The sequence below is a fragment of the Mesoplodon densirostris genome, chromosome 11, assembly GCF_025265405.1.
Source record: "Mesoplodon densirostris isolate mMesDen1 chromosome 11, mMesDen1 primary haplotype, whole genome shotgun sequence".
Classification (NCBI taxonomy): Eukaryota; Metazoa; Chordata; class Mammalia; order Artiodactyla; family Ziphiidae; genus Mesoplodon; species Mesoplodon densirostris.
In genome coordinates this window covers 13084835-13108909 of record NC_082671.1, presented here as the reverse complement: position 1 = coordinate 13108909, position 24075 = coordinate 13084835, and the positions used below count along the sequence as shown (strand labels likewise).

The following is a 24075-nucleotide window of genomic DNA, read 5'->3' as shown; positions in this document are numbered from 1 at the left end:
CATTCATTTATCTGGGATAATGATAAGAAATGATAATGATAAGAAAAAAGTCTTATCAGTAAAACATATTCATACTTCGCCCTTTCAGGATTGTGATGAGGGTCAAAAAAGTAACACACAAAAAAATGATTTGTAAAGTATAAAGGGCTTTTCATGTTGAACATTCACCTGTTCTTTACTAGAATTCAGGGTTAAACAGCCTCAGAAGGCTAGGACTCAATATATGCCTCAAAATACTACCTGGATCCAAAAACTAAATTCTACCTCTAATTCTACTTTGGAATCCTCTAGTTTTCCCTTAATGGATGAAAAATTACAGTTCTGCCCCCCACTTCTTCAGTCATGTCAAGGATGCTAGGACATTGGACTCAATCTAGTAAGTGCTTGTTGAGGACCTACTGTGTGCCAAGCAGTGCTCATCGTGGAGTGAGCAAATCTCTTTCATGAAATGACTCACCTTCATGAAATGACTCACCATGACACAGCATCAGATGAACTGCAGGCCAAATCCGATCCTTCTGGACATCATCCAGTTATACCTACCTATCTGTGGGGTCGGTTATCGGAAATTTTAGCATAAGTAGATTTATTTCCCTTCCCACAAGTTTAACCATTAGGATCAGTTGTTCACGAATCACAAGCCACATGAATTCACAAGACATAAATTCAAAAAGGCAGTGAACAGTTGGATGGAAAACTAAATGAGGAAAGTGTGCTTCATCTTAAGCATCTCACCGTACTGAAAACACATGAATCTGTAGGTTTATTTAATTGAAAATGCTGAAGGTAGAAATCTCAAAAAGTCTGCAAGGAGCTAGGTGATCCTGGAAAACTTCCAAGGGATGTTGGAGGATAATTAATTGTATGCCCTCATTATTGTACATAAGATAAGTGATAGGGGTCCAAAACCCAAGTGTCTATAGGAGCCAAACACAGGACACAGGAGTGCTTCACTCGTGTGAAGTAGACTTGATAGAAAGCACTAGGAGTAGCAGGCACACTAGTAAAACGTGAGTAAAGTGTATGCATTCTTTTTTTAAATAATACTGCGAGCACCAAAGAAAACACATCCGTGGATAATAGCTGACTTCATGGCTGCCAGTATGTCACACCCAGAAAATATCAGTGATGGTCTCTTTGTTTATTTTCTTTTAGGAAACATTATCAATATATGTATTGATAATGTTTTATATTACATTAAATATATAGTTTTAAAATATTTATAGAGGCTTTCATAGGTTTATGCCATATGTTCCGTAAGCTATTAAATCCTCAGCCTCTTACGTTCTACTGCATTCACCCCACAAATATTTACTGAGCGCTTCCTATACCCCAGGAGCTAGTCTAGGTAGACCTTGAGGGTTTCAGGACTACGATCCAAGCAGTTTTAGGGAAGGCATTGCCATATTTCCTCACCCAAATTCTGGCCTTGCCTAGTCAGCTTGGAAGGCAAGTGTGCGTTCTGCCCTATCACCAGCATCAGCATGGTAGAGGGACTTAAACATAAAAGCAAGTCGGGGACCTCTGGGCCGCTCACCCCGCCTCAACCTCGCGATCTCCATTCTGAACGCACAGACCTGTGGACTGCCCCGGAGCACCTGCGCCAAGCCAACATCTCTCAGAAAGGAGACGTGTACAGCTATGGGATCATCGCCCAGGAGATCATCCTGCGGAGAGAAACCTTCTACACGCTCAGCTGTCGGGACCAGAAGGGTGAGAGTCTGACCCTTCGGGGGCCTTCTCTGGGACCCAGCAGGAATTCTAGGCTGGCTGAGACCCTGAGGTTTCTGTGACCACATCTCAGTCCCTCATCTGCAAAAGCAATGTCACATCCACCCTCCACACTCCACAGGGTAGTTGGAGGAATTCAGTGACAGTATGAACGTTAGAGGACTCTGAAAAGCATAGGACAATATACCACTGCCAGCTGCCACTACCGTCAGCATTTTTGTGAGTTAGAGAATCTCGCCTTACAGTTTCTTGCTTTTCTTCTGATTCCAATAAGGGACGTGTGTCTGTTTCATACCTGAACAAGATCACTCTAGCGGGACAACACATATTTTAGTTCTTACTAAGAGCAGATCTATGGTTTTGTCACATGGCCTCTCGGGGAGGAAATGTCTCCTTCTGTTCATCCAGTCCTCGCTTTACTGAGCACTTATTATGTGCCAGCTCTTACCTGTCTGGGGGATGGAGGTAGCTAAGGGATATAGGGAGGACAGGCTAGGGTCTTGGTCAGAGGAAGCCTCCCTAAGACAGCGGTCTCTGAGTTAAGTTTTAAAGGGTTAGTAGCCTTAACTTAAGGTAATCTCCTGGGTGTAAGGGGGCATGAGACCCCTTCGCCTGGTGGACCATCCATTCATTCACATCTGTCTGTCAAGTGCTGGCCTAGGCTCTGCCACACTCCCACTGGGTACCCACCCAGGGTTGGTGAACCAATTCAGAGTCTGGCGGCGGCTGCTAAAATTCCTTCACGCTGCATTCTTTCTTGTAATTTGAATTCTTCCTACCCCACCAGAGAAGATTTTCAGAGTGGAGAATTCCAATGGAGTGAAACCCTTCCGCCCTGATCTGTTCCTGGAAACAGCAGAGGAAAAAGAGCTGGAAGTGAGTATATCTCCCTGCATGGAGTTTTTCTGGGCCGCTGCAAGAGGACCACAGACTTGGTGGATTAACACAACAGAAATGTAGACGCTTACAGTTCTGGAAGCCAGAAGTGTGAAATGAGTTGTCAGAAGGTCATGCTTCTTCCAGAGGTTCTAGGGGAGAATCCATTCCTTGCTCCTTCCAGGAGCTTCTGGTGGCTACTGACATTCCTTGGCTTGTGGCCACAATGCTCTAATATCTGCTTCCAGGCCACATTCTCCTCTTCTGTCTGTCTAATCTCCCTCTACTTCCCTCCTATATAAGGATACATGTGATTACAATCAGGCCCATCAAAATAATCCAGATTATCTCCCCATCTCAAGACCCTTAACTTAATCACATCTGCAAAGACCCTTTTTCCAAATAAGGTAACTGGTTCCAGGGGTTGGGACACACCCTTGGGAGCCACTATCAGCCTACCATACTCCCAACTCAGGAAGGAACTCAAGTACACATTACATTCTCGATTTTTAGGAGCTAAAAGAGCAAGATTCCATGTGATACCCATATTAAGCTTATAAATACTACCTCATTAAAAAATAAATATTCCAACATCTAGAAACAATAGAGAAATGTACTTTCACTCTTTCTATCCCTCCTCTGAAGAAAATGGAGATTTTCTCTGTATCTGCTTAATTTTTTTGTAATGCCTCACAAAGGCCTTTAAGGCCTGTGGGGGAAAAAATTCTAATTTTCTTTTTTAGAATTTTATCTGAGCTTTTATAATCCAGAAGATGGTAAGTAAATGTTTAAAAAATATTTATGGTCATTAAAAAATTTTTTTAAACTTTTGTTCCTTGCAGGATAAAGATAAAAATATTTTGCTTTAATTTGCAAGCAACCTGCCAGATGCGGTTATGGCCAGACTCTGCTGGGCATGAATGGGCCATTTTTACTTCTCTCTCTCTTTTTCAGCGTTAAAGGCAGGTTGTACCCAGGGTTCTGAGCTACATCTGCTTCTATCCTTGCTTCTCCTCATGCCTTCCTTTCCTCCTGCTTTTCTGGATCCTTGGATTCCTCCCCACACATCAGCATCTCTCTTCTCAAACCCTCCTTTCTAGCCTGAGTATATCCGCATGTTGTTTACAACCTCTTTCACCAAAGCATCCTCCTCATCAGTTCACTCCTGTGGCTGGATGCTTCTGGAACTGGCTATGAGGAATTCGACTGCATTTTCTAGTAGCTGGTTCCAACAGAATACAGGCCCGAAACTCCAAGACTTGGCAATGCCTGAAGAGCATCTGCTGTTTCACTGGAGGTGCCCTATCAGCCCATTGTCAGTGCTTCTGTCGCTTCCTTGCTAAGGCATCAGCCAGCAGATCGTTTTCCCAGGCAGCAGCATCACCTCGTGGTGAGTACAGGCAACCACGGTTCCATACCGTGGTCCTGTCCCTCCCCAGGGACTCTCGTTAAGGCAAAAGAACGCAGGCAGGGACTGTATCCAGTACCATTTGTGATCCTGTTTGGGGTCAGAGTGAAGAACAAACTTTATTATTATTATTTTTTTCTTTTTTTTGCGGTACGTGGGCCTCTCACTGTTGTGGCCCCTCCCGTTGCGGAGCACAGGCTCCAGACACGCAGCCTCAGCGGCCATGGCTCACGGGCCCAGCCGCTCCGCGGCATGTGGGATCTTCCCGGACCGGGACACGAACCCGCATCCCCTGCATCGGCAGGCGGACTCTCAACCACTGCGCCACCAGGGAAGCCCTATTATTTAAAACAAATGGTTTTCACCATGCTTTTTGATCCCACAAAAGCTGCAAACAAGTGGTGTCAAATGAAAGATGGTTCCACAGGCTTCCTCGCGTCTCCCTCTCCCTCTGTACCTCCCCTTCCTCGCTTCTCTTCACCGCAGCTGGGCATTGCATCACCTGGGGAACTTAAAAATGTATAGATTAGTGTCCTTTGGCCATGCAACATCTGGGACATACTTGTGCTAAAGAAACTATTTGTTGTTTATCTGAAATTCAAGTTTAACTGGGTGTCCTGTATTTCTATTTGCTATATCTGAGAACCCTAAGAAGGCTCCTTCCCAAGCCAGTTAATTCAGAATCTCCCGAAATCATAAAAAGTTTTGTGAATGGTGCTCAGGCGATTCCACGGTCAGGCATGGCTGAAAACTAACGTCATAGAGCCTCACTCATTTAGAGTCACTTGCCTCTTACCCACAGAGCCCAGCTGTTTATTGCCGTCCCCCGCACAAAGCCTGCAAACGTCCATCCGTAAAGCATTTTGTCTCTCCCATCAACCCCACCTGGTCCAAATCGGTATCTCCATTTTCTTTAGTTTAGGATCAAGGGGAAGGGTGAGGCAAGGTAGTGCAGGCGGCAGTGACTGAGATACACACAGGGAGCCGGGCCGTTTCATCCTCGTTGTCAGAGTTGAGATGTTTTAAAAATAGTCCCTGCTTCGGTTACTGCCATCCCAGAACAGAATAGGATAGGATACCACCCTCTAAGCTGATCCACCTCTTCATTCATTCATTCATTCATTCATTTTTATTGAAGTATAGTTGATTTACAATGTTGTACCGATCTCTGCTGTACAGCAAAGTGACTCACTTATACACATATATATTCTTTTTTTCGTATTCTTTTCCATTATGGTTTATCACAGGATACTGAATAAAGTTCCCTGTGCTGTACAGTAGGACCTTGTAGTTTATCCATTCTAAATGTAATTGTTTGCATCTACTAACCCTACACTCCCAGTCCATCCCACTCCCTCCCTGCCCACCCCTTGGCAACCACAAGTCTGATCTCTATGTTTGTGAGTCTGTTTCTGTTTTGTAGATAGGTTCATTTGTGCCTTATTTTAGATTCTACCTATAAGTGATATCACATGGTATTTGTCTTTCTCCTTCCGACTTACTTCACTTACACCTCTTCTTTCTTCCAGGTCTATCTGCTTGTCAAAAACTGCTGGGAGGAAGATCCAGAAAAGAGGCCAGACTTCAAGAAAATTGAGAATACACTGGCCAAGATATTTGGGTATGGCTGAAATTTTTACTTTTCCCTTCTAATTTCAGATTTTTCTAATAATAGCTGACATTCTGTGTCAGCTAAGTATGAGAATGTCTTTTCTAATGAAAAATCACAGACTACAATACCTGTCTCAAAAAAATTAAAATGGTATGGAGATGAACAGACCATTTTCTTGGGGAAATAATCACTTGAAACGTTAAGTACTGTACTCAAGGGCAAAACTTGCCTGATTAGAAAATAAATTCTGACTGATGTGTTAAAAATATAGTTCCCTGACCCTTCTGCAGGTCACTGGGATTTAGAAGTCTAGTACACATATGCACAAAACCCTGGAAAATTCTGAAGATCAAAAAGTTTCTTACAGTTTTAAAATCTTAAGATCAGCAACTTTGGCCTTAAGCACTTGAGCCATGAATCGGATTATAATTCAGGATCAAAAAAAGTAACATACAGTTATCCAGTAAGACTGAATTTTAGATTTCCCATGTTTTGAGTTAGATACAATGCAGGGTGAGAAAAATAGCTCTGAGGTAAGAGTTAGGAGATCTGGTTTCTAGGCTAGTATCTAATAATAGCTAGTTGTGGGACATTGGGCAAAACACCCGAACTGGGTATCAGTTTTATTGCTAATAAAATTGGAATGATTTCTGCAGTTCCTTCCAGCTCTTTCTGTAGTTCTCATCAAGTCAAAGACACAGATTCTTAGTGAAGCTAATTTAATAAAGCCCAGGACCGAGATGTGGTAGAGTGAAGACAATGAAAGTGTGGCCATTGATTGTTTGATCTAAACCGTCATATGTGGAAAAGGAGCAGGAAATAATAAATGATTTATTATTTTCATTCCTCCCCAGACCTGTTACTAAGAGCAGATGAGATTGTATGTGTGACATGAAATGTAACCTCGTGAAGATAAAACTAGGCCCCTGATATTTAGCCTTTAATATGGTGGTTCTCAACTTGGCTGCACACTGAAATCACCTGGGGAGATTTTTAAACTACTGATGCCAGAGTCCTACCCTAGAGAGTCTAGTGTAATTGATCTGGGTGCAGGCTGGCATCAGGAGTTTAAATAAGCTCCTCAAGTGATTAAAATACACAGCCAAGGTTGAGGAAACTGTTTTAACTGAGTCAATTCATCATGAAATAAGATAATCCATCCCTTACACCTGCTCCCTCACTCTTTCTACCCAACTAGACTCCATAATGGTTTCCGGTAAGAATCTCCTAGGGACCTTGTTAAATATTTCTCTTAATCCCAAACCTAGCAGTTTGCAGTCATATAGGTCTGTGATAGGACTCAGAAAAGTACTCAATTTTTAACAAACATCCCGCCCCACACCAAGGGGATTATGATGTAGTCCATCTTTTTGAGTACAGAAATGGCGACTTGTAATTGTTGTTGTGATAATGAAATGGTATGATCTATTCATCCCTTCGGTTGTGTCATGAATGTTGTCGCCAATCCTCACAACAGCTGTGCGGGACTTGGTGTGCCTCCCGACTGGGCTCTGCACCTAGGCGTGTCACAGGGTCACGAAAAGCTGCCATCTCATCTAAGTTGTCCTGATCTAACAAAATACTCCAGAGTTAGGGCTTTTGCTCTAGGACCCTGACTCTGTCTGAGGAGATACTATATAAGGCTCAGCTTTACTTTTCTTGGTCCTTTTCTTATATTTCCCTTTATTGCAAGTTGCTCCTTATTAAAATTTTAGAAAATATGAATAAGCAAACAAGAAAGTAAAAACATCACCTGGTTTTTAATAGATGACCACCAGTTTTCAAAAATTAAAAATGGGATGATAATTTTTGCTGTTTTATGAACTGGCTTTTTTCACTTAATAATATAGAGGTAGCATCTTTGTGTGTATCACGATTCTAATTTGTGTTTAATGATACATTCATATTCCATCGTTTCATATTTTAATCACTTTTTGTTACACATTTAGATTATTTTTAAATGTTTGCTTGTGAAGAATACTGTGGCTTTCTTTGTAGTTAACTTTCAGCACATGCATGATTGTTTCCTTTGGATAATTCTTAGAAGTAGGGTTGATGGGCCGATCGGCATAAGCATTCTTAAAGCTTATGACACATTTTACCAAATTTCCCTCCAGAAAGGCTGTAATGTACATTTTTCTTCCATCTTCCCTACATTGATTACCATTGTGCTAACATTTGTTTTTCTTTTTTTAAACTGTTATTTCTGTTCCTTTTATCCTTCCTCAGGTTAAAATTTTTTGCTACATTTGTTGGTCATTTTTATTCTTTGTTTAATTACCTGTTTATGATATTTGCCCATTGTTTTAATGGATGTTCATGTTTTCTTGATAATATGGAGATCTCTTCATCTATCACTACCTACAGCCTTTTTCATGACCAAAAAAATGAAACTTATATGGATACCTTGATCCGACGTCTACAGCTGTATTCCCGAAACCTGGAACATCTGGTGGAAGAAAGGACACAGCTGTACAAGGCAGAGAGGGACAGGGCTGACAGACTTAATTTTATGTTGCTCCCAAGGTAAGGAAGTCCTCCCATGGACGTGATTTTCCAGACTCCACAGACATGCTCAGCCCTTAAGGCTGAAAGCCAAAGCATATTTGTCTAGCATTGGTTTTCTCTGTATTTATATAGGATTGGTCCCTTTTGCATATTCTTCAACAGATTGTTGTGTTTAAAAATGCATGTACCTCACTTTTACAAGCACTGCTCTAGATATACTTGAACAATTTAATATGTACAGAACATGTATTTATTCTGGATGCTGGTAAATAAATAAGAATCATACTGTATTAGGGGTTGTGACAACATTATTGAATTTTTTATGTATATAAAGCCATATGTTTTAGACTGGTTTCTATCAGTCTTATTTTACACTTCTATGACACTGTGAACTAAAGAAGAATTTTTAAAAATCAAAGGTGAAGAAAGAGACCAAAAAATTTGTTTGTTTCAATAATAAGCTATAGGTAAAATCTCTAAACCTTCAGAAATAAACTGCTCACCTTCAGACTGAGTTGGAGTGTATTAAAATAAATTATGCTATTTCCCACCAAACATTTTAATTTAGTGCTGATTTAAATATAACATGTTGTTACTTAGTACATTTTAGTCAAGTTTATATTGCACAATAAAATATGAGAAAATATATTTTTTTTAAAATTCATGTACCTTGCTAAGACTTGTCCTGGTTTGCACTGTCTAAATAGCTAGAAGAAAGAGGTTGTTTTCCAGTGGCTTTGTGGTGCCACGGAAGGAGCATGGATGGTAGAGTTAAAGTGACCTGGGTTCCAGCACCTCTTGGCCACTTCTGCTAAGTCTGGGACCTTAGGCCAGTCACTGTCTCTCCCCAGTCCCAAAATGGAAATTAAAGTTTTCCTACAGAATCTGTGAGCTTTAAGGCATTTTCAGGCACTAAGTGTTAGTTTCTTTGCTTTCTTCTGTCTGCCTCAAAGTAGAGGCCAAATTACAAGAAGTGGGAGCATCTTTAGTGGAGAAGGTATGGTCCCACTCTCCCCAGATGTCTCATCACACAGGCATCTACGGGCTGATCTCCATTTTGTGAAACAATATTACAACCATGACAGAAGAGAAAGAAATTAAGGTTGAAATCCCAGTTTAACGTTTTATAAGTGTTGGTCCTCAGGTAATAACTAAGAAATGTTAAGATAAGCAAGAAATTAAAATGTGAACAGCTGGGAAATAGGTTGGACCAAGGGACCCACAACTGTCACAAGTGAGAGGTAATGTTCTCTGCTCAATGAATGATAAACTGTCCTCTTAGATTAAGGATAAGCGAAGCAGTGTCGCATTGGGTGAAATCATGGAAACTGAGGTCAGCTAGGCCTGACTTCAAATCATGGTTCCACCACCTACTTGTGATCTGCAGCCTTGGACAAGTTACCTAAACACTGCAAGCCTCAGTTTCCCATCATAGGCTGGCTCAAAGAATCCTCTAAAATAATGTGCACAATATAAGGTACTTAGCACAGTGTCTGTAACATCCATGGTTGTTATTACTATGCATAGTAGTTACGACTTTTATATATTACTTGCATTAATTATTATTTTATTTTGAACCCATGCTCATTGAGCATATCAGCTCTACATTAATAAAGGAATGATTTTGAGCTCATATGAGTTGTTTTCTAAATAAAGAAATAGTTTCTCTTCTACAGGCCTGAATGAGGAGGTACGAGTTACACACAGGCCCTGTTCAGCCATCTGGCCCTGAAGAAAGCCTAATGCAGAACCCATGTGCCCTCAGCCTGGCATTGGTACCCTGGGCATAGGCTGGAGCCCTTATTATTCACTTTAGAGATGGCAGTTTCTGTTAGTGCTCTGTGAATGTTCTTTATATAATGCATCAGTCCTTGCTGGCCTTTCATGCTGAGTTGTGACAAAAACAACATCCTGATGATTTAGCTGCCTTCCCAGCTTTTTATCACTGATGGTTTTAACCAATAATGACACTCACGATTTGAAACAGCTGGCTCAGCACCGTGGATTTTTTCCTACCCTTGGTTCAGTGTGCCATGTTGACCACTAGACGGGAGATGTTCCTATTGGATCACCAAAGATTGTAGAGCAAGGGCTGCAATACACAATGACTACAGGACAAGTCACTTTGATCATTTATATTTAAGTTCTTTATATTTGCAAAGGAAAACTAAAATATACATGCATGATACCTAGAAGAATCCAAAATAAATATTACAGCAAAATTGTAAATAAGTTGCAGGTAGGAGCCAGATACTACTTAGACACTTATTTCACAGTACTCCTTGGGGTTTTGAAACAGGTTAAAATAGAAGTTTTTTCTACCTATGGAAAAAACTACCTACCTGTGGGAAGCACTTCTAAGACACCTACTCTGTATACTGTGTCAGCAAAACCCTGTTATCAAAGTTCACCAGGTTAAGTCATAGCCCTTCCTTCATTTATCCACCAACATTAATTTCTCTCTCAGGTAACATACTATTTTCTAAGCTCATATGACTTTTCAGCTATAAGCAGTAAAATGAAGGGCAAAGATGGCGAAATATCCAATCTTATCATTAGTCTGTGTAGCCTCCAAATAATCTGCACCCTTCTACGGGGCACGTAAGGAACCACCACCCCAGACGTGCCCCTGCGAATCTAACCAGCCACACGGCAGGGATGGTTTTCAAGTTCCCAAATTTCATCATTGTACCAACTGAAAGGACCTCCCTTGATGCTCTGAAGGTTCTCTAAATGAGTTTTGGGAATGCTTGTGGTTGATTGGCTGTCTGTTTTCCAGGAAAGTGCCAGACCTTCTTCCTTTACTACAGCCAGCACACCTCCAAATCTTCCCCATCACCCCGAGGATCTGAGGCCTGGGTTATGGAGGAATGTGATGCAATTAAAAGCCTGAAGGGTGGGAGTTACTGAGTTCCAGCACTGGCTCTGCCCTCAGTGGCTCTGGGACCTTGTGCAAGTCATACTTTTTTATTTGGTTGGGTTTTTTTTGGCTGCACCTTGCAGCTTGTGGGATCTCAGTTCCCTGACCAGGGATTGAACCCAGGCCCTGGACAGTGAGAGCATGGAGTCCTAACCACTGGGCCACCAGGGAGCTCCCCATACTTTCTTTTTAAGCCTCAGCCTTCTCATCTGGAAAAGTAAGGGATTTTATGACCTCTGTCATACCTCCCAGCTTGCAGGCGGTCCATACTCTGATCCTTTACCAAGTGATCCCAAAGGCAGACAGGGAACACGCAGCCTCATGTCAGCACCCCTCCACCCCATTTACTCAATGAAAAGGCAACTTGGCACATAAAGGAAGTGTGGCATCTCTTCTTGTGGTTCTTCTCTCTTAATTCTGAGTCTGATATACTGCTCTTTATATCTGTTCAACAGAGATATTCTAAGTTGCTTCTATTTGACTTGTGCAGTTTTAGCAGAATTTTAACTTGTTTACGTGGTAATTGATGTTGCTTTTTAAAGGACCCAATTCTGCTCCAAAATGTTTCAAATAAATCCGGGTTCAGAATATATCAAAATTCATTTTAAATACATTATTTCTTCATAGTGATATTAAACGAGGCCGTGTTAAATATGCCAAGGAAGTAAAACTATTTACTGATGAGAAAGTCAGATCTGAGAGCTGTCGTGAGTCAAGCTCTTACATCAGTGACACACTCTCCTTGGCTTCTGGATGTAGAGCTCTATCTAGAAGAAGCTATCGATAGAGAGGTAAAAAGTGAGCAAGTATTAGGATTGTGTAGGTATTACAGTTATGTGTACATGTTTATTAGTGTTATAATCAAGTATTAAATTAATACTGAACCTCCTATTCATCTGAGGTCAAATACATGTGTTATGTGTGTCTGTAGTATATTCATACATTTGGTATATGCAACCTATCTTTGCTTCCTACACAATTCACTGGAAATCCCCAATTTTAGAATTCCTGGTGGACAAATAGTACTGTCTCAAAGATTTCTGTAGGGGAAGAAGAAATTTGCTGAAGTTGAAGGCCTTGTTTTTCGCTTCCTCGTCTAGGCTGGTGGTCAAGTCTCTGAAGGAGAAAGGCATCGTGGAGCCTGAGCTATACGAGGAAGTTACAGTCTACTTCAGTGACATTGTGGGGTTCACCACCATCTGCAAGTACAGCACCCCCATGGAAGTGGTGGACATGCTCAACGACATCTATAAGAATTTTGACCACATTGTCGATCACCACGACGTGTACAAGGTAACCACTTCACCTAATAGGCTGAATGATGGTTCAGCCCCAGGTCAGCAGAGCCAGAATTGGTCGTTTCTGTTATTACAGTCCTCCGTCGCTACCCACTAGCCCCTCTGCCTCAGGATTGGTTCCAGGACCCCCATGGATCCCCAAATCCCCAGATGCTCAAGTCCCTTGTATAAAATGGCATATTTGCATATGACCTATGTACATACCCATGTACTTTAAATCATCTCTAGATTACTTATAATACCTAATACAATGTAGATGCTATATAAATAGTTGCTAGAGTGTGGCAAATTGAAGTTTTACTTTTTGGAACTTTCTGGAATTTTGTTTAAATATATGTGATTCATGGTTCGTTGAATCCACAGTGCGGAACCTGTGGATACAGAGGCCAGCTCTACTCAGGTCTTGTCCTTTGTAATTTAAGATTTAATGAATTAGTGGTTGAATCTGAGCTAAAAGTGAAGGAAAGTGGAAGAATAAGAAGGGTCGTAAGTCTGAGGGTTGTCTTTTCGTCTTGTTTATGGTTTCCTTTGCTGTGCAAAAGCTTTGAGGTTTCATTAGGTCCCATTTATTTATTTTTGTTTTTATTTCCATTTCTCTAGGAGGTGGGTCAAAAAGGATCTTGCTGTGATTTATGTCATAGAGTGTTCTGCCTATGTTTTCCCTAAGAGTTTTATAGTGTCTGACTTTACATTTAGGTCTTTAATCCATTTTGAGTTTTATAATTTTTTTTGTCAAATAGTTTATAAAAAATGATAAGAGCCAAAGATGACTTTTCTGGTATTTAGAGGTGTTCCTAAAATTATATAAAACCATTCAGATTATTTCAACATTGATAGAATTGTCATCACATCTGATGATTCATATTATTATAAAGTACTTTCATATGGTTAAAATCCTTCATAGTGGGGACTTCCCTGGTGGTGCAGTGGTTAAGAATCCTCCTGCCAATGCAGGCAACATGTGTTCGAGCCCTGGTCCGGGAAGATCCCACATGCCGCGGAGCAACTAAGCCCATACGCCACAACTACTGAAGCCCATGCACCTAGAGCCCGTGCTCCGCAACAAGAGAAGCCACCGCAATGAGAGAGGCCTGTGCACTGCAACGAAGAGCAGCCCCTGCTCGCCACAACTAGAGAAAGCCCGTGCGCAGCAACGAAGACCCAACACAGCCAAAAATTAGTTTAAAAAGTATTTTTTAAAAATCCTTTATTGTTGTTTTATCAACTATTTCACTAGGCTATAAAAACCCTGAAGAAATTAGCATAGAACTGGTTTTGAACTAGTCCCAGAAAAAGCGTACAGGGCCATGCTCATACTGAGTTCTCGAAAATTTTTGTATTTTTTATGTGACTAACCGCTTCTGTTTAATTTCTTGTGCCGTTAGAAGGGGCAGATTCACTGATGAGAAACTCCTTCCACAGGTGGAAACCATTGGTGATGCCTACATGGTGGCTAGTGGTTTGCCTAAGAGAAACGGCAACCGGCATGCAATTGACATTGCCAAGATGGCTTTGGACATCCTCAGCTTCATGGGGACCTTTGAGCTAGAGCATCTTCCCGGCCTCCCAATATGGATTCGCATTGGAATTCACTCTGGTATGTAGTTGAGCATTGTAGCAATCGAGAACCGTGTGTACCTCTGTGCACCAACTGAATCAGAAAGGTTAAAGGATCTTCAGACGTGATCAATTTTCACATGAGGTTTACTCCTGCCAAATACGAAGTCCCCGTTACACATCCTGACATAATTAGACCTATAATTAGTCTCTAGAGAGTTCTAGGAAACAACAGCCATTGATAAACACCAACCACAAACTAAAATACCAAGCTCCAGACTTCCTATTTAAGCCACCCTATTTACTATGTCATTTATCTCTTCCCCATTCCCTCCCTCTCCCCCACCCCCAACTTCTGTGTATTTTTTTTCCACTAAACTATTACAGTATCTTAAATGGATTACGTTATCTACAGGGGGAAAACATATCTGGTCAGATCCCTACAATAAAAGGGCGTTTGTTCCCCCAACCCCTCAGTGGTACAGAAAGTACATGAATCACTTTAAAGACCATGAAACTTATCCAACCTTGAATGTAGAGATTTGAGAAGATGAGTTACAAATACAGCAAGTCCCCTACATACGAACCTTCAAGTTGTGAACTTTTAAAGATGCAAACATGCGTTCGCGTGTCCAGTCATGTAAGTTAGTTCACATATCTGGCGTATGTTGTCACATGCGTGCATCCTCTACAAGAGGTTGTGCTTTTGTGTACTTTACTGTATAGCACTGTTTAGAGTACAGTAGTACAGTATCTTTATTTTGAGCCCAGGATGTCCAGAAGTGAGTGTAAAAGCAGCGGTGACGTAGCTGGTACTACTGTACTTTTCAAGGTATTGTACTGTAAGATTAAAAATGTTTTCTTTATTTTTTGTGTTTGTTTTTTATGTATTATTTGTGTGAAAAGTATTATAAACCTATTATAGTACAGTACTATATAGCCGATTGTGTTAGTTGGTTACCTCGGCTAACTTTGTTGGACTTACAAACAAATTAGACTTAACACACTCTCGGAACAGAACTCGTTCCTATGTAGGGACTTACGGTATTGCAGAAAAATATAGTGGTAGAGGAACTCAGAAGTCATCTAGATTAATCTTTTACAAGGCATAAATTATTCCAAGATAAGTAATAATATAACCACATTTAGAATAAATAATCCCAGGACTCCCTGAAAACTCAGTATTTCCAAAGTCAGCTCACTCCTTTATCAAATAGTTGTAATTGTTAGACAGTCTTTCCTTGTGTTAAAGTAAATCACATCTCCCTATAATTTCTTGTCATTGCCCCTTTTTCTGCCCTCCAAGCCTCACAGAAGACCCAGGGTAGAGAAAACCCAAGAGGTCACTCCCAGCTTTGTGGTGAGGGCCAGACAACTACATTTGCAAAAGTCATCCTGTATCCACCGTGCCTAGCACAGAGTCAGACAGTAAATATTTGGTTGCGTAATGAATCAGTGAGAGTCTCAGAGTGACAGTAAATAGAAGTTAAAAACTGCTGCCACATCTTTGACAGCCAGGAACACAGCTGTGGCCTTCCCCAGTCATGTCACAACCAAATTGTCGTAGATGTTTACATAGACACATAAGGGAACTGTTCGGCATCTCCCTGGCCCATCGCAAATTGTCGGGCCTGGAGGAGGGGACAGCAGCAGAACTGATGGAACCAGGGAGGGAGAATGGAGCTCTGGGTCCTGGTCCCCTCTCTTGTCCTCTGTGACCTACTCAATGCCTGAGTGACTGCCAGGGCCCAGGCACTGTCACATTGGGCTGGAATGAGAGTAAATAGTAGACCCATATACCGGGACGGGTTTATCCCTAAGAAATTAAAAGGTTGCAGTTAAATATTGATAGTTGAAAACAGAACATAATATCTGCAGGCATTTTCCACCTCCAGGCCCTTCTCAGTTTTATCATTCCATTTTTGAAGTGACTAGTCAAGACACAGCCTTGGGAAGCTCAGAGATCTTTTTTTTTTTTTTTAATGTATTTTATTGAAGTATAGTTGATTTACAATGTGTTAGTTTCTGGTGTACAGCAAAGTGATTCATTTATACATACATACACTAGTTTGCATCTGCTAATCCCAAACTCCCAGTCTGTCCTTCCCCTCATCCCCCCTCCCCCTTGGCAACCACAGGCTGTTCTCTATGTCTGTGAGTCTGTATCTGTTTCGTAGATAAGTTCATTTGTGTCATATTTTAGATTCTGGGAAGCTCAGAGAGCTTCTAATCAAGTAGCTGCTGCTGTTTTTGCTTGTTTTTTTATTTCTTTGTGGTTTGTTTTGTTTTTTGCATTGAACCTAACAGAGGAGGGTTCAGTATTTTTATTTTTTCAGTGTTCATAAACACAGAGTATTTGTAGGACGAATCTATCAAGAAACTCATAGAGGTCAAAACCCAATCAGCCAACCATAAAATCAATAGTTACCTCTATCCAAAACCCGATTTTGCGTTTTCTGAGTTAATCTTTAACTTCTAAAATTTTAGCTCTTTGCATTCCGTCATTCCACACAAATGCTTGCTTGAGCAAACCCCTCTTTCCTACCTGATACGCCACTGTGCATCGCCTTGCCTTGGCTTTTGTTCTTCTTTTTGGGGTATCCCTGTGCGACAGGCTCCCCATTCTGTATTCACATGGTGCATGAAATGCTCAGGAAAGAAGATGCCAAGTCCTTGTCTTCTGGGTCTTCCATCGTCAGGCCACCAATGCCAAAAAGGCTACTCTGACTTAAATAAAAATAAAATAAAACAAACTTGGCCCACTGAGCCTTCGAGTGTACTGTGCCCTCCAGCAGTTCAGCACTCCGGGCTGTGTGGCTGGAAGAGGAAGCAAGCAGTGGGATAGTCTTCATCCCTCCTGAGAACCTTCTATTTAATATATTAGAGAGGGGGACTTCCCTGGTGATCCAGTGGTAAAGAATCCACCTTAACAATGCAGGGGACGCAGGTTCGATCCCTGGTCAGGGAACTAAGATCCCACATGCTGCGGGGCAGCTAAGCCTGCTGAGCTCACGCACCTCAACTAGAGAGCCGGCGTGCTGCAAACTACAGAGCCCAGGCGCTCTGGAGCCCACTAACCACAACTAGAGAGAGGAAACCCACACACCACAACTAGAGAGAAGCCTGCGCGCTGCAACAAAAGATCCCGTGTGCCACAACTAAGACCCAGTGTGGCCGAAAATAAATAAATAAATAATAATAAATAATAAATAAATAAATAAATAAATAAAATACATCTTTATATATATATATATGGATATATCCATATATATATATATAATTTCAAGGAGCACTTTACACCTCTGTAGCCTGGATCTCTGGATGCCTTGTTTCTTGCCAATGCGCTTCTCTGTGCTAGAGCAAAATACTTTCTGAAAGTGTGATTTGGATAATGGTGCTCCTCCATTGAATACATTGATTTAAAGCAAAAGTCACAGGTCGCATTTCCCACCTTGAACCGCTTCTCCATGAAATGAGGTATCGTGCATTGTGACCCTGAGAAGAGGCCTGCCCCCTTCCCCCCCCGCCGCCACTCCACTCTGTGACTTCTGTTGATTCCACCTCTTGCTTTCTGTCCCTCTCAGGTCCCTGTGCTGCCGGAGTTGTGGGCATCAAGATGCCCCGTTATTGCCTGTTCGGAGATACAGTCAACACAGCCTCGCGGATGGAATCCACTGGCCTCCGTAAGAAGGGAGACTGCTTTTCTTAGAGGACAGAGATTCTGTCTTCCAGCAGAGGGGAATTGTAGGATAAAATGCAGAATAAGTGCCAGTGAGATGAAGAATGACTCTTCACACTGACTGGCCGTGAGCCTGGGTCAATCCGGTCCTTGCTACAAATTGCCGTTTACTGATAACTATTTTTTTTTTTTTTTTTTTTTTTGCGGTACGCGGGCCTCTCACTGTTGTGGCCTCTCCCGTTGCGGAGCACAGGCTCCGGACGTGCAGGCTCAGCGGCCATGACTCACGGGCCCAGCCGCTCCGTGGCATGTGGGATCTTCCCGGACCGGGGCACGAACCCGTGTCCCCCGCATTGGCAGGCGTGCTCTCAACCACTGCGCCAGCAGGGAAGCCCTAAGTGTTTTTTTTTTACTACAATATCTAAGCTGCCAAGAGCACTTGTAATAAATATTCTGGCTCAAGGGGGAACAAATGGAGCCGTATAATAGCTTTCAAAACGGATGAGATTTTTATTTATCTATTTTGCATTTCCAGCCTTGAGAATTCATGTGAGCGGCTCCACAATATCCATCCTGAAGAGAACGGAGTGCCAATTCCTGTATGAAGTGAGAGGAGAAACGTACTTAAAGGTAAGGAATCCACAGAGACAGCACCCAGAAGAAAGCTCTCACCAGCACCCGGGGGATGCCTCCTTTGAGACTGGATAGCCAATGTTCAGTATACTGATGAGCATGAGAATGAAGAATGCTATCCTGTTCTCCCCGCAATGATCACCCACTCTCCCGTGTAGGAGAAGCTACCACCGAAGACTATAAACTCAGAACTTTCCTTTACTCCAAAGACCCCTTCTGATGTTTTGAACTATGGCCACTATGTTATAAAATGCCACCACCATTTCTTTCACCTGTATCCAGGTTTGTCCACAGTTCCCCCTCCACTCCCAAGAGCTAAGTCTATTGCAGGACTACTTTAGTCAAAGTCCCCCTCTCCCCACTTATGTCCTCGCTTTTACTGCGAGATGCTGCTACTCTCTAAGGCCACCTTTCTTGCTGTACTTTTCTGAGGTTCTGGACCAGTGAACCTCAAGGTGTGGCTCCACATTCTGACTCAGCATCATCCGGGCACTTGTTACAATGCAGATGCCTGGACTCCCCCCACAGGCCTGCTGAGTCAGACTCTCCTTGGGTGGGGATCAGAAATCTGTACTCGAAACACGTAGTCTACGTGACTGTGATGCACAGGGAGATGTAAGAATCCCCGTTTCAGATGCGCCATGCTGCCCCGCACATTTAGAACAGCAGCCCTCGAGAGCCACCGCGCGTCTTCAGGTGGCCCACTGGCTGCTAGTTGAAGGCAACCGCACTCACAGTTGGTCTGAAGCCAATGATCAGCCAAGACCATCTGCCTCTACTAGTCATGGGGCCGCTGGCCTCTACTCTGACGGCAACTGGGAAAGCTTCCTTTTAGGTAGTTGTGTCCGAACATCACACTCGCTTTTTTAATTCTCCGTAAATACATTTTCTGCAGGGTGTTCCCCCCAAAACAGAAGTGGTCTAAGGATTATTACAGTCCAAACACAGCCCCAAACCACGATTGTTTTGAATGAGTGATTTTTAAAAATATAAACATCCAGTCTCCTTTTCAAATACAAGCTGTAGCAAAAACAGAATTGCCTGTGTTTCCCTTTATTTTATAGCCAACAGATGGGCCCAGCCAGTGGTACTTAGTGAATGTTTATTACAATGCACATGCGTTTATAATTTACACACTTAAGGTGGGGAAACTGTGGCACAAGTTTCGTGGCAAAGTTTTGGGACAAAAAGGGCCAGAATAAAACGTAAACAACAGAAACCAGTTGGATTCGTTGGCGTAGCAGGATTGCAGATGAATGTTCTTCCTTCTTCATTTAGAGCTCTTGTGCTGTTGCTGTGGTGATATTTTGAAATATCTTTTGGGGAAAAAAGAAAATTCTACTTTGAAAAAACACGTCTGGTGGATGAGAGACTTATTTTTTAACAGGCACTTAGAAATAAAGATCGATCTACAGATAATGCAAATCATATCAGGAACAGGTGCTGTCCTGAAATACAGGCACTGATGAGAAACTCAGAGGTGAAATGTCTTTTGGAAACGGATACTTGTCAGAACGGTGGGTCAGAACGATGGGCTAGAGCCGACTGTCTTGGTCTCCATGGCACACACCTTTCTTTTCTCTCTAGGGAAGAGGAACTGAGACCACCTACTGGCTGACCGGGGCGAAGGACCAGGAGTACAACCTGCCAACCCCTCCGACCGCGTAAGCTGCCTGCGGCTGTGATGGGGAGGGGTAGGGGAGGGGAGGTCTTGGCTTTGTAAGTTGTGCTAAGTGCAGCCGGTTTAACTGTGGTCGAGTGCTTTGCCAGTGGCAGTGATGCAATGAATACAAGGTGAGAGACTACACATATGAAAAAGCTTAGAAACCTCCCTTCTCTGACTGCTAGAGGGTTTCAGTCCTGCTCAGGAGACCAGAGGACAGTTTAGGGCTCCCTCCCTGCCCCTCGGGTCGTAACAAAAGTAGAGCAGTGGAGCACACTGTACTGCATTGCCTCCCGTGCCTGCACTGCTCTGCCGAGTCACCCGATGAAACAGGAACGCCCCCAGCTCCAGGACTGCGGGTCTGGGTTTTCACATGGAGCGTGTGTTCCCCGTGAGATGAGGAAGACAGGTTTCTGGTCCAAGTAACCGGTTTCAGTTCCCCTAAAGATGACTCAAATGGTCTTCCAGTTGCACCTTGGCCACTGCGATCAGTCACTGTGGCCATTGGAATGGCTTTTGCTGTGGTGGAGAAACCCTGTTTTGCAGACTCCTAGACGCAGGACCCAAACACATGGGGAAGACTGTAGAGATGCCAAGACAACCCAGATCGTCCCTGGGTCACGGGGGACCTGGCCCCTTATTAAGAGCACCCCAGGGCCATTCTAAACTCTTGAAACCCTCCACCCGTTGTGAGCCCTCCCCAGACAAGCCACACTCCTAGGAAGGCGTGGGACCAATGCGTTTTCAGAGTTTCGTGGTGGCAGGGGCCTAGCACCCTCCTGGCTTCCTTTCCCCGCCCTGCATAGGTATGTGTAAACCTAACCATGCCTCCGAATTCCGCAGCATGTTGTTTCACTTTGAAATTGAAATATATCAATAATTTCCTGCTCGAAATATATCCTGCTTTTCCTACAACTACACAGAGCAGGGATGACAGATCTTTAAGCTCATCAGGGGAAGGCAAGGATCATTTTGTGTTCTCTGGACTTCCTGTGTTCAGCCCAGAATAGGTGTTCAACAAGTATTCAGTGAATGGAACTGGCGGTTCTGGAGCTGAGGGATAGTCTGTATGAATTGCTGAGAAGATCCGTTTTCCCTCCGCACTCTCTCTCCAGGGAAAACCAACAGCGATTGCAAGCCGAGTTTGTAGACATGATTGCCAGCTCTTTACAGAAAAGACAGGCCTCAGGGATAAGGAACAGAAAACCAACCCGGGTAGCCAGCTACAAGAAGGGCATCCTGGAATACTTGCAGCTGAACACGACAGACAAGGAGGGCACCCACTTTTAAACCTCAGTGAAGTCTAAGGGCTCAGGCAAACTAAGCCCAGCTGTACTTGGGCAACAACCTCAAGTGTCCTGAAGCTTCCATTTCCCTGACACCTCAGTGGAACGGAAGAAGACTTCGATGCAACCTCTTCAGCCTCGGCTGCCCTGTCCGGAACATAGACTTGCTTCTGTGAATCAGATGTGTGCCCTCAGGGCGATAATTACCTTTTACTCTGGGGCCCAATCTCAACAGTTACCCCAGGGAGCTTCGACCTGGGAAAGAAGAGGAATGAATGTACCATCTCAAAGTTGAGGAGATTTTGTTCTTATTTCGCCTATTTTTGTTTTGTTTTGTTTTGTTTTGTTTACTGGCTCTTTTTCCTTCTGTATTCGTGATGGGATTCTTTTTTTAATTGTCGCACTTATATTTTAAGTACTTTGTCTCCATTAAATTATATTTAACTCGTAATTTTTGCAGAAAATATGCAGTATATGAGGTAGGAATAAAAGTTAAGTGTTTCCTGGGTCTGTGGATGTGTTTCCATCTATTCCACCCATTTTTCCTTGAATGCACCATCCATCGCCTTGCACTCACTGAAAAACTGACTTAATTCCCCTGCACTGAAGGAGGGCAAAGCTGGCATCATTGCTCAGGGATACGAACCTTGATGTTTATCATTACCTGTGTGCATGTGGGAATTTTGTGTCTAGCCCTCTACCATAGGAGCTGTTTAAGACCTGGGCTAAATTCAAATCCTGTTTACCTGTAAAGACACATTACTTCAAACTCTGCAAATATCCCCCTTTCACATCCAGCAGCAATCTCTTGCCCCTTCTAATGGCACTCTAACATGACTCGTCTGCTTGAAATCTCTGGGGAAAGGACAAAAGTCAGGTTGAGTAGACTAGTATCAGCAAGGGCAAGAACAAGCATGTAACACCCTGGCACTAAACCACTAAAACAACTGCTCTAACCACATCATGCCTCCCCAGGCCTCTGCCACAAAAGCCACCCCAGAGATTAAGAAACAGGTTATGTCTTCTCCATCACCTGGAAAAGCAGACAATCAAAAAGTAATAGGGCTTCCCTGGTGGCGCAGTGGTTGAGAGTCCGCCTGCCGATGCAGGGGACACGGGTTCGTGCCCCGGTCCGGGGAGATCCCACATGCCGCGGAGCGGCTGGGCCCGTGAGCCATGGCCGCTGAGCCTGCGCGTCCGGAGCCTGTGCTCCACAACGGGAGAGGCCAAAACAGTGAGAGGCCCGTGTACCGCAAAAAAAAAAAAAAAAAAAGGAACAAATTATCTCCTGATCTATAGGTTGAACACGTAATATGCAGCAAGTGTTCTTCCTTGGAATCTGGAGGTTTATAATCTGTCTGTGCCTCTGTGTCCAGCACAAGGAGACTTTATACACAGGGATGAGGTCGTGGCATGGAAGTTCTTGGTCATTCATTCATTCAGGAAACATATTTGACCTTCTCCTTTTATTCCAGGGACTGGGCTTAATGTAGGCGGTAGAGACATACAGTCTCTGCCAAACCTTGAATCTTATAGGAGAGAGAGAAATGGAAAGAGATAAGTGGGTGTGGGGACCAAGCAGCATCCTTGACAACAGGCAAACTTAGCAACTCTAAGGTCGACCAGAAAATTGTTTTTAATGCTCACAGGGCATTGATGAAAAACTTCTCAGTTGAAGGCTCCAGTGTTTGTATTCTATTATAGACTACATGGTTGTGAAGTATTTCTTTTTTTTTTTTTTTTTTTTTTTTGCAGTATGCGGGCCTCTCACTGTTGTGGCCTCCCCCGTTGCGGAGCACAGGCTCCGGACGCGCAGGCTCCGGACGCGCAGGCTCAGCGGCCATGGCTCACGGGCCCAGCCGCTCCGCGGCATATGGGATCCTCCCAGACCGGGGCACGAACCCGTATCCCCTGCATCGGCAGGCGGACTCTCAACCACTTGCGCCACCAGGGAGGCCCTGTGAAGTATTTCTTGACCTTTAAACAGATGTGTGGCCTCGGCTTGTCCACTTAACAGTGTGTATGTATAACACCAGTGATGACAGTGACTAAGAATGGTACCAGTCAAATTCCTTCTCTGCTCTTTTCTAGCTGTAAATTAATTAATGTCTCCAAGCCTCTGTTTCATTAATAAATCATTAATCATAATATCCACCTCAAGGTGTTGTTATAATGATTTTTTTAAAGAAATTTGTCAAGAACCTAGCACAGTGGTTCATATAGTAGATTTTCAACATATAACCTCTACCTTCAATTTTCCCCCCCTCTCTCTACTTGTTTAATTAGTCAAAACTAAAGCATTTCAAACACAGGACTTTCATGTGCAATAAGCATACTTAAGATGATTTTTTTCAAGAATTGATTATAGAATTTTTCAAATGTACACAAAAGTAGAGAGAATAGCTTATGAATCCCCATCGAGTCACCATCAGTTTCAAGAATTACCAATATTTTCCCAATCTTGTTTCATCTATCTTCTACCAACTTTGTTTTACCAGATTGTTTTAAAAGAACTTCCAAATATCCTTTCTTTCACCTATAAATACCTCAATACATCTTTTTTTAAATTTTTTTATTGAAGTATAGTTGATAGAAAATGTGTTTCAGGTATACAGCAAAGTGATTCAGTTTTATATGTACATATATATATATAAACATATATATATATTCTTTTTCAGATCTTTTCCATTATAGGTTATTACAAGATATTAAATATAGTTCCCTGTGCTATAGGTCCTTGTCGTTTATCTATTTTATATATAGTAGTGTGTATCTGTTAATCCCAAACTCTTAACTTATCCCTCTCCCCCCTTAACCAGTTGACAAACAGTTTATGTAAAGGGCCAGACAGTAAATAGTTCACACTTGGTAGGCAACCCTCTCTCTGTTGCAACTACTCACCTC

The 24075-nt window shown here is 42.7% G+C and overlaps 1 protein-coding gene across 5 annotated transcripts in view; it reads left to right on the top strand.

Moving 5' to 3' along the window:
* GUCY2C (guanylate cyclase 2C) overlaps nt 1-21531 on the top strand; it is a 118792-nt gene extending 97261 nt beyond the window's left edge. For all 5 annotated transcript variants that reach the window (XM_060112439.1, XM_060112435.1, XM_060112437.1 and 2 more), the window contains 10 exons: nt 1576-1713; nt 2519-2607; nt 5545-5636; nt 7995-8153; nt 12156-12348; nt 13776-13950; nt 17495-17593; nt 18125-18219; nt 19810-19886; nt 21001-21531. In XM_060112439.1, the coding sequence (XP_059968422.1) occupies nt 1576-1713; nt 2519-2607; nt 5545-5636; nt 7995-8153; nt 12156-12348; nt 13776-13950; nt 17495-17593; nt 18125-18219; nt 19810-19886; nt 21001-21175 (1292 nt within the window). In that variant the 3' untranslated portion in view covers nt 21176-21531. The remainder of the gene's footprint in view (nt 1-1575; nt 1714-2518; nt 2608-5544; nt 5637-7994; nt 8154-12155; nt 12349-13775; nt 13951-17494; nt 17594-18124; nt 18220-19809; nt 19887-21000) is intronic.
* Nucleotides 21532-24075: the final 2544 nt, after the last annotated feature.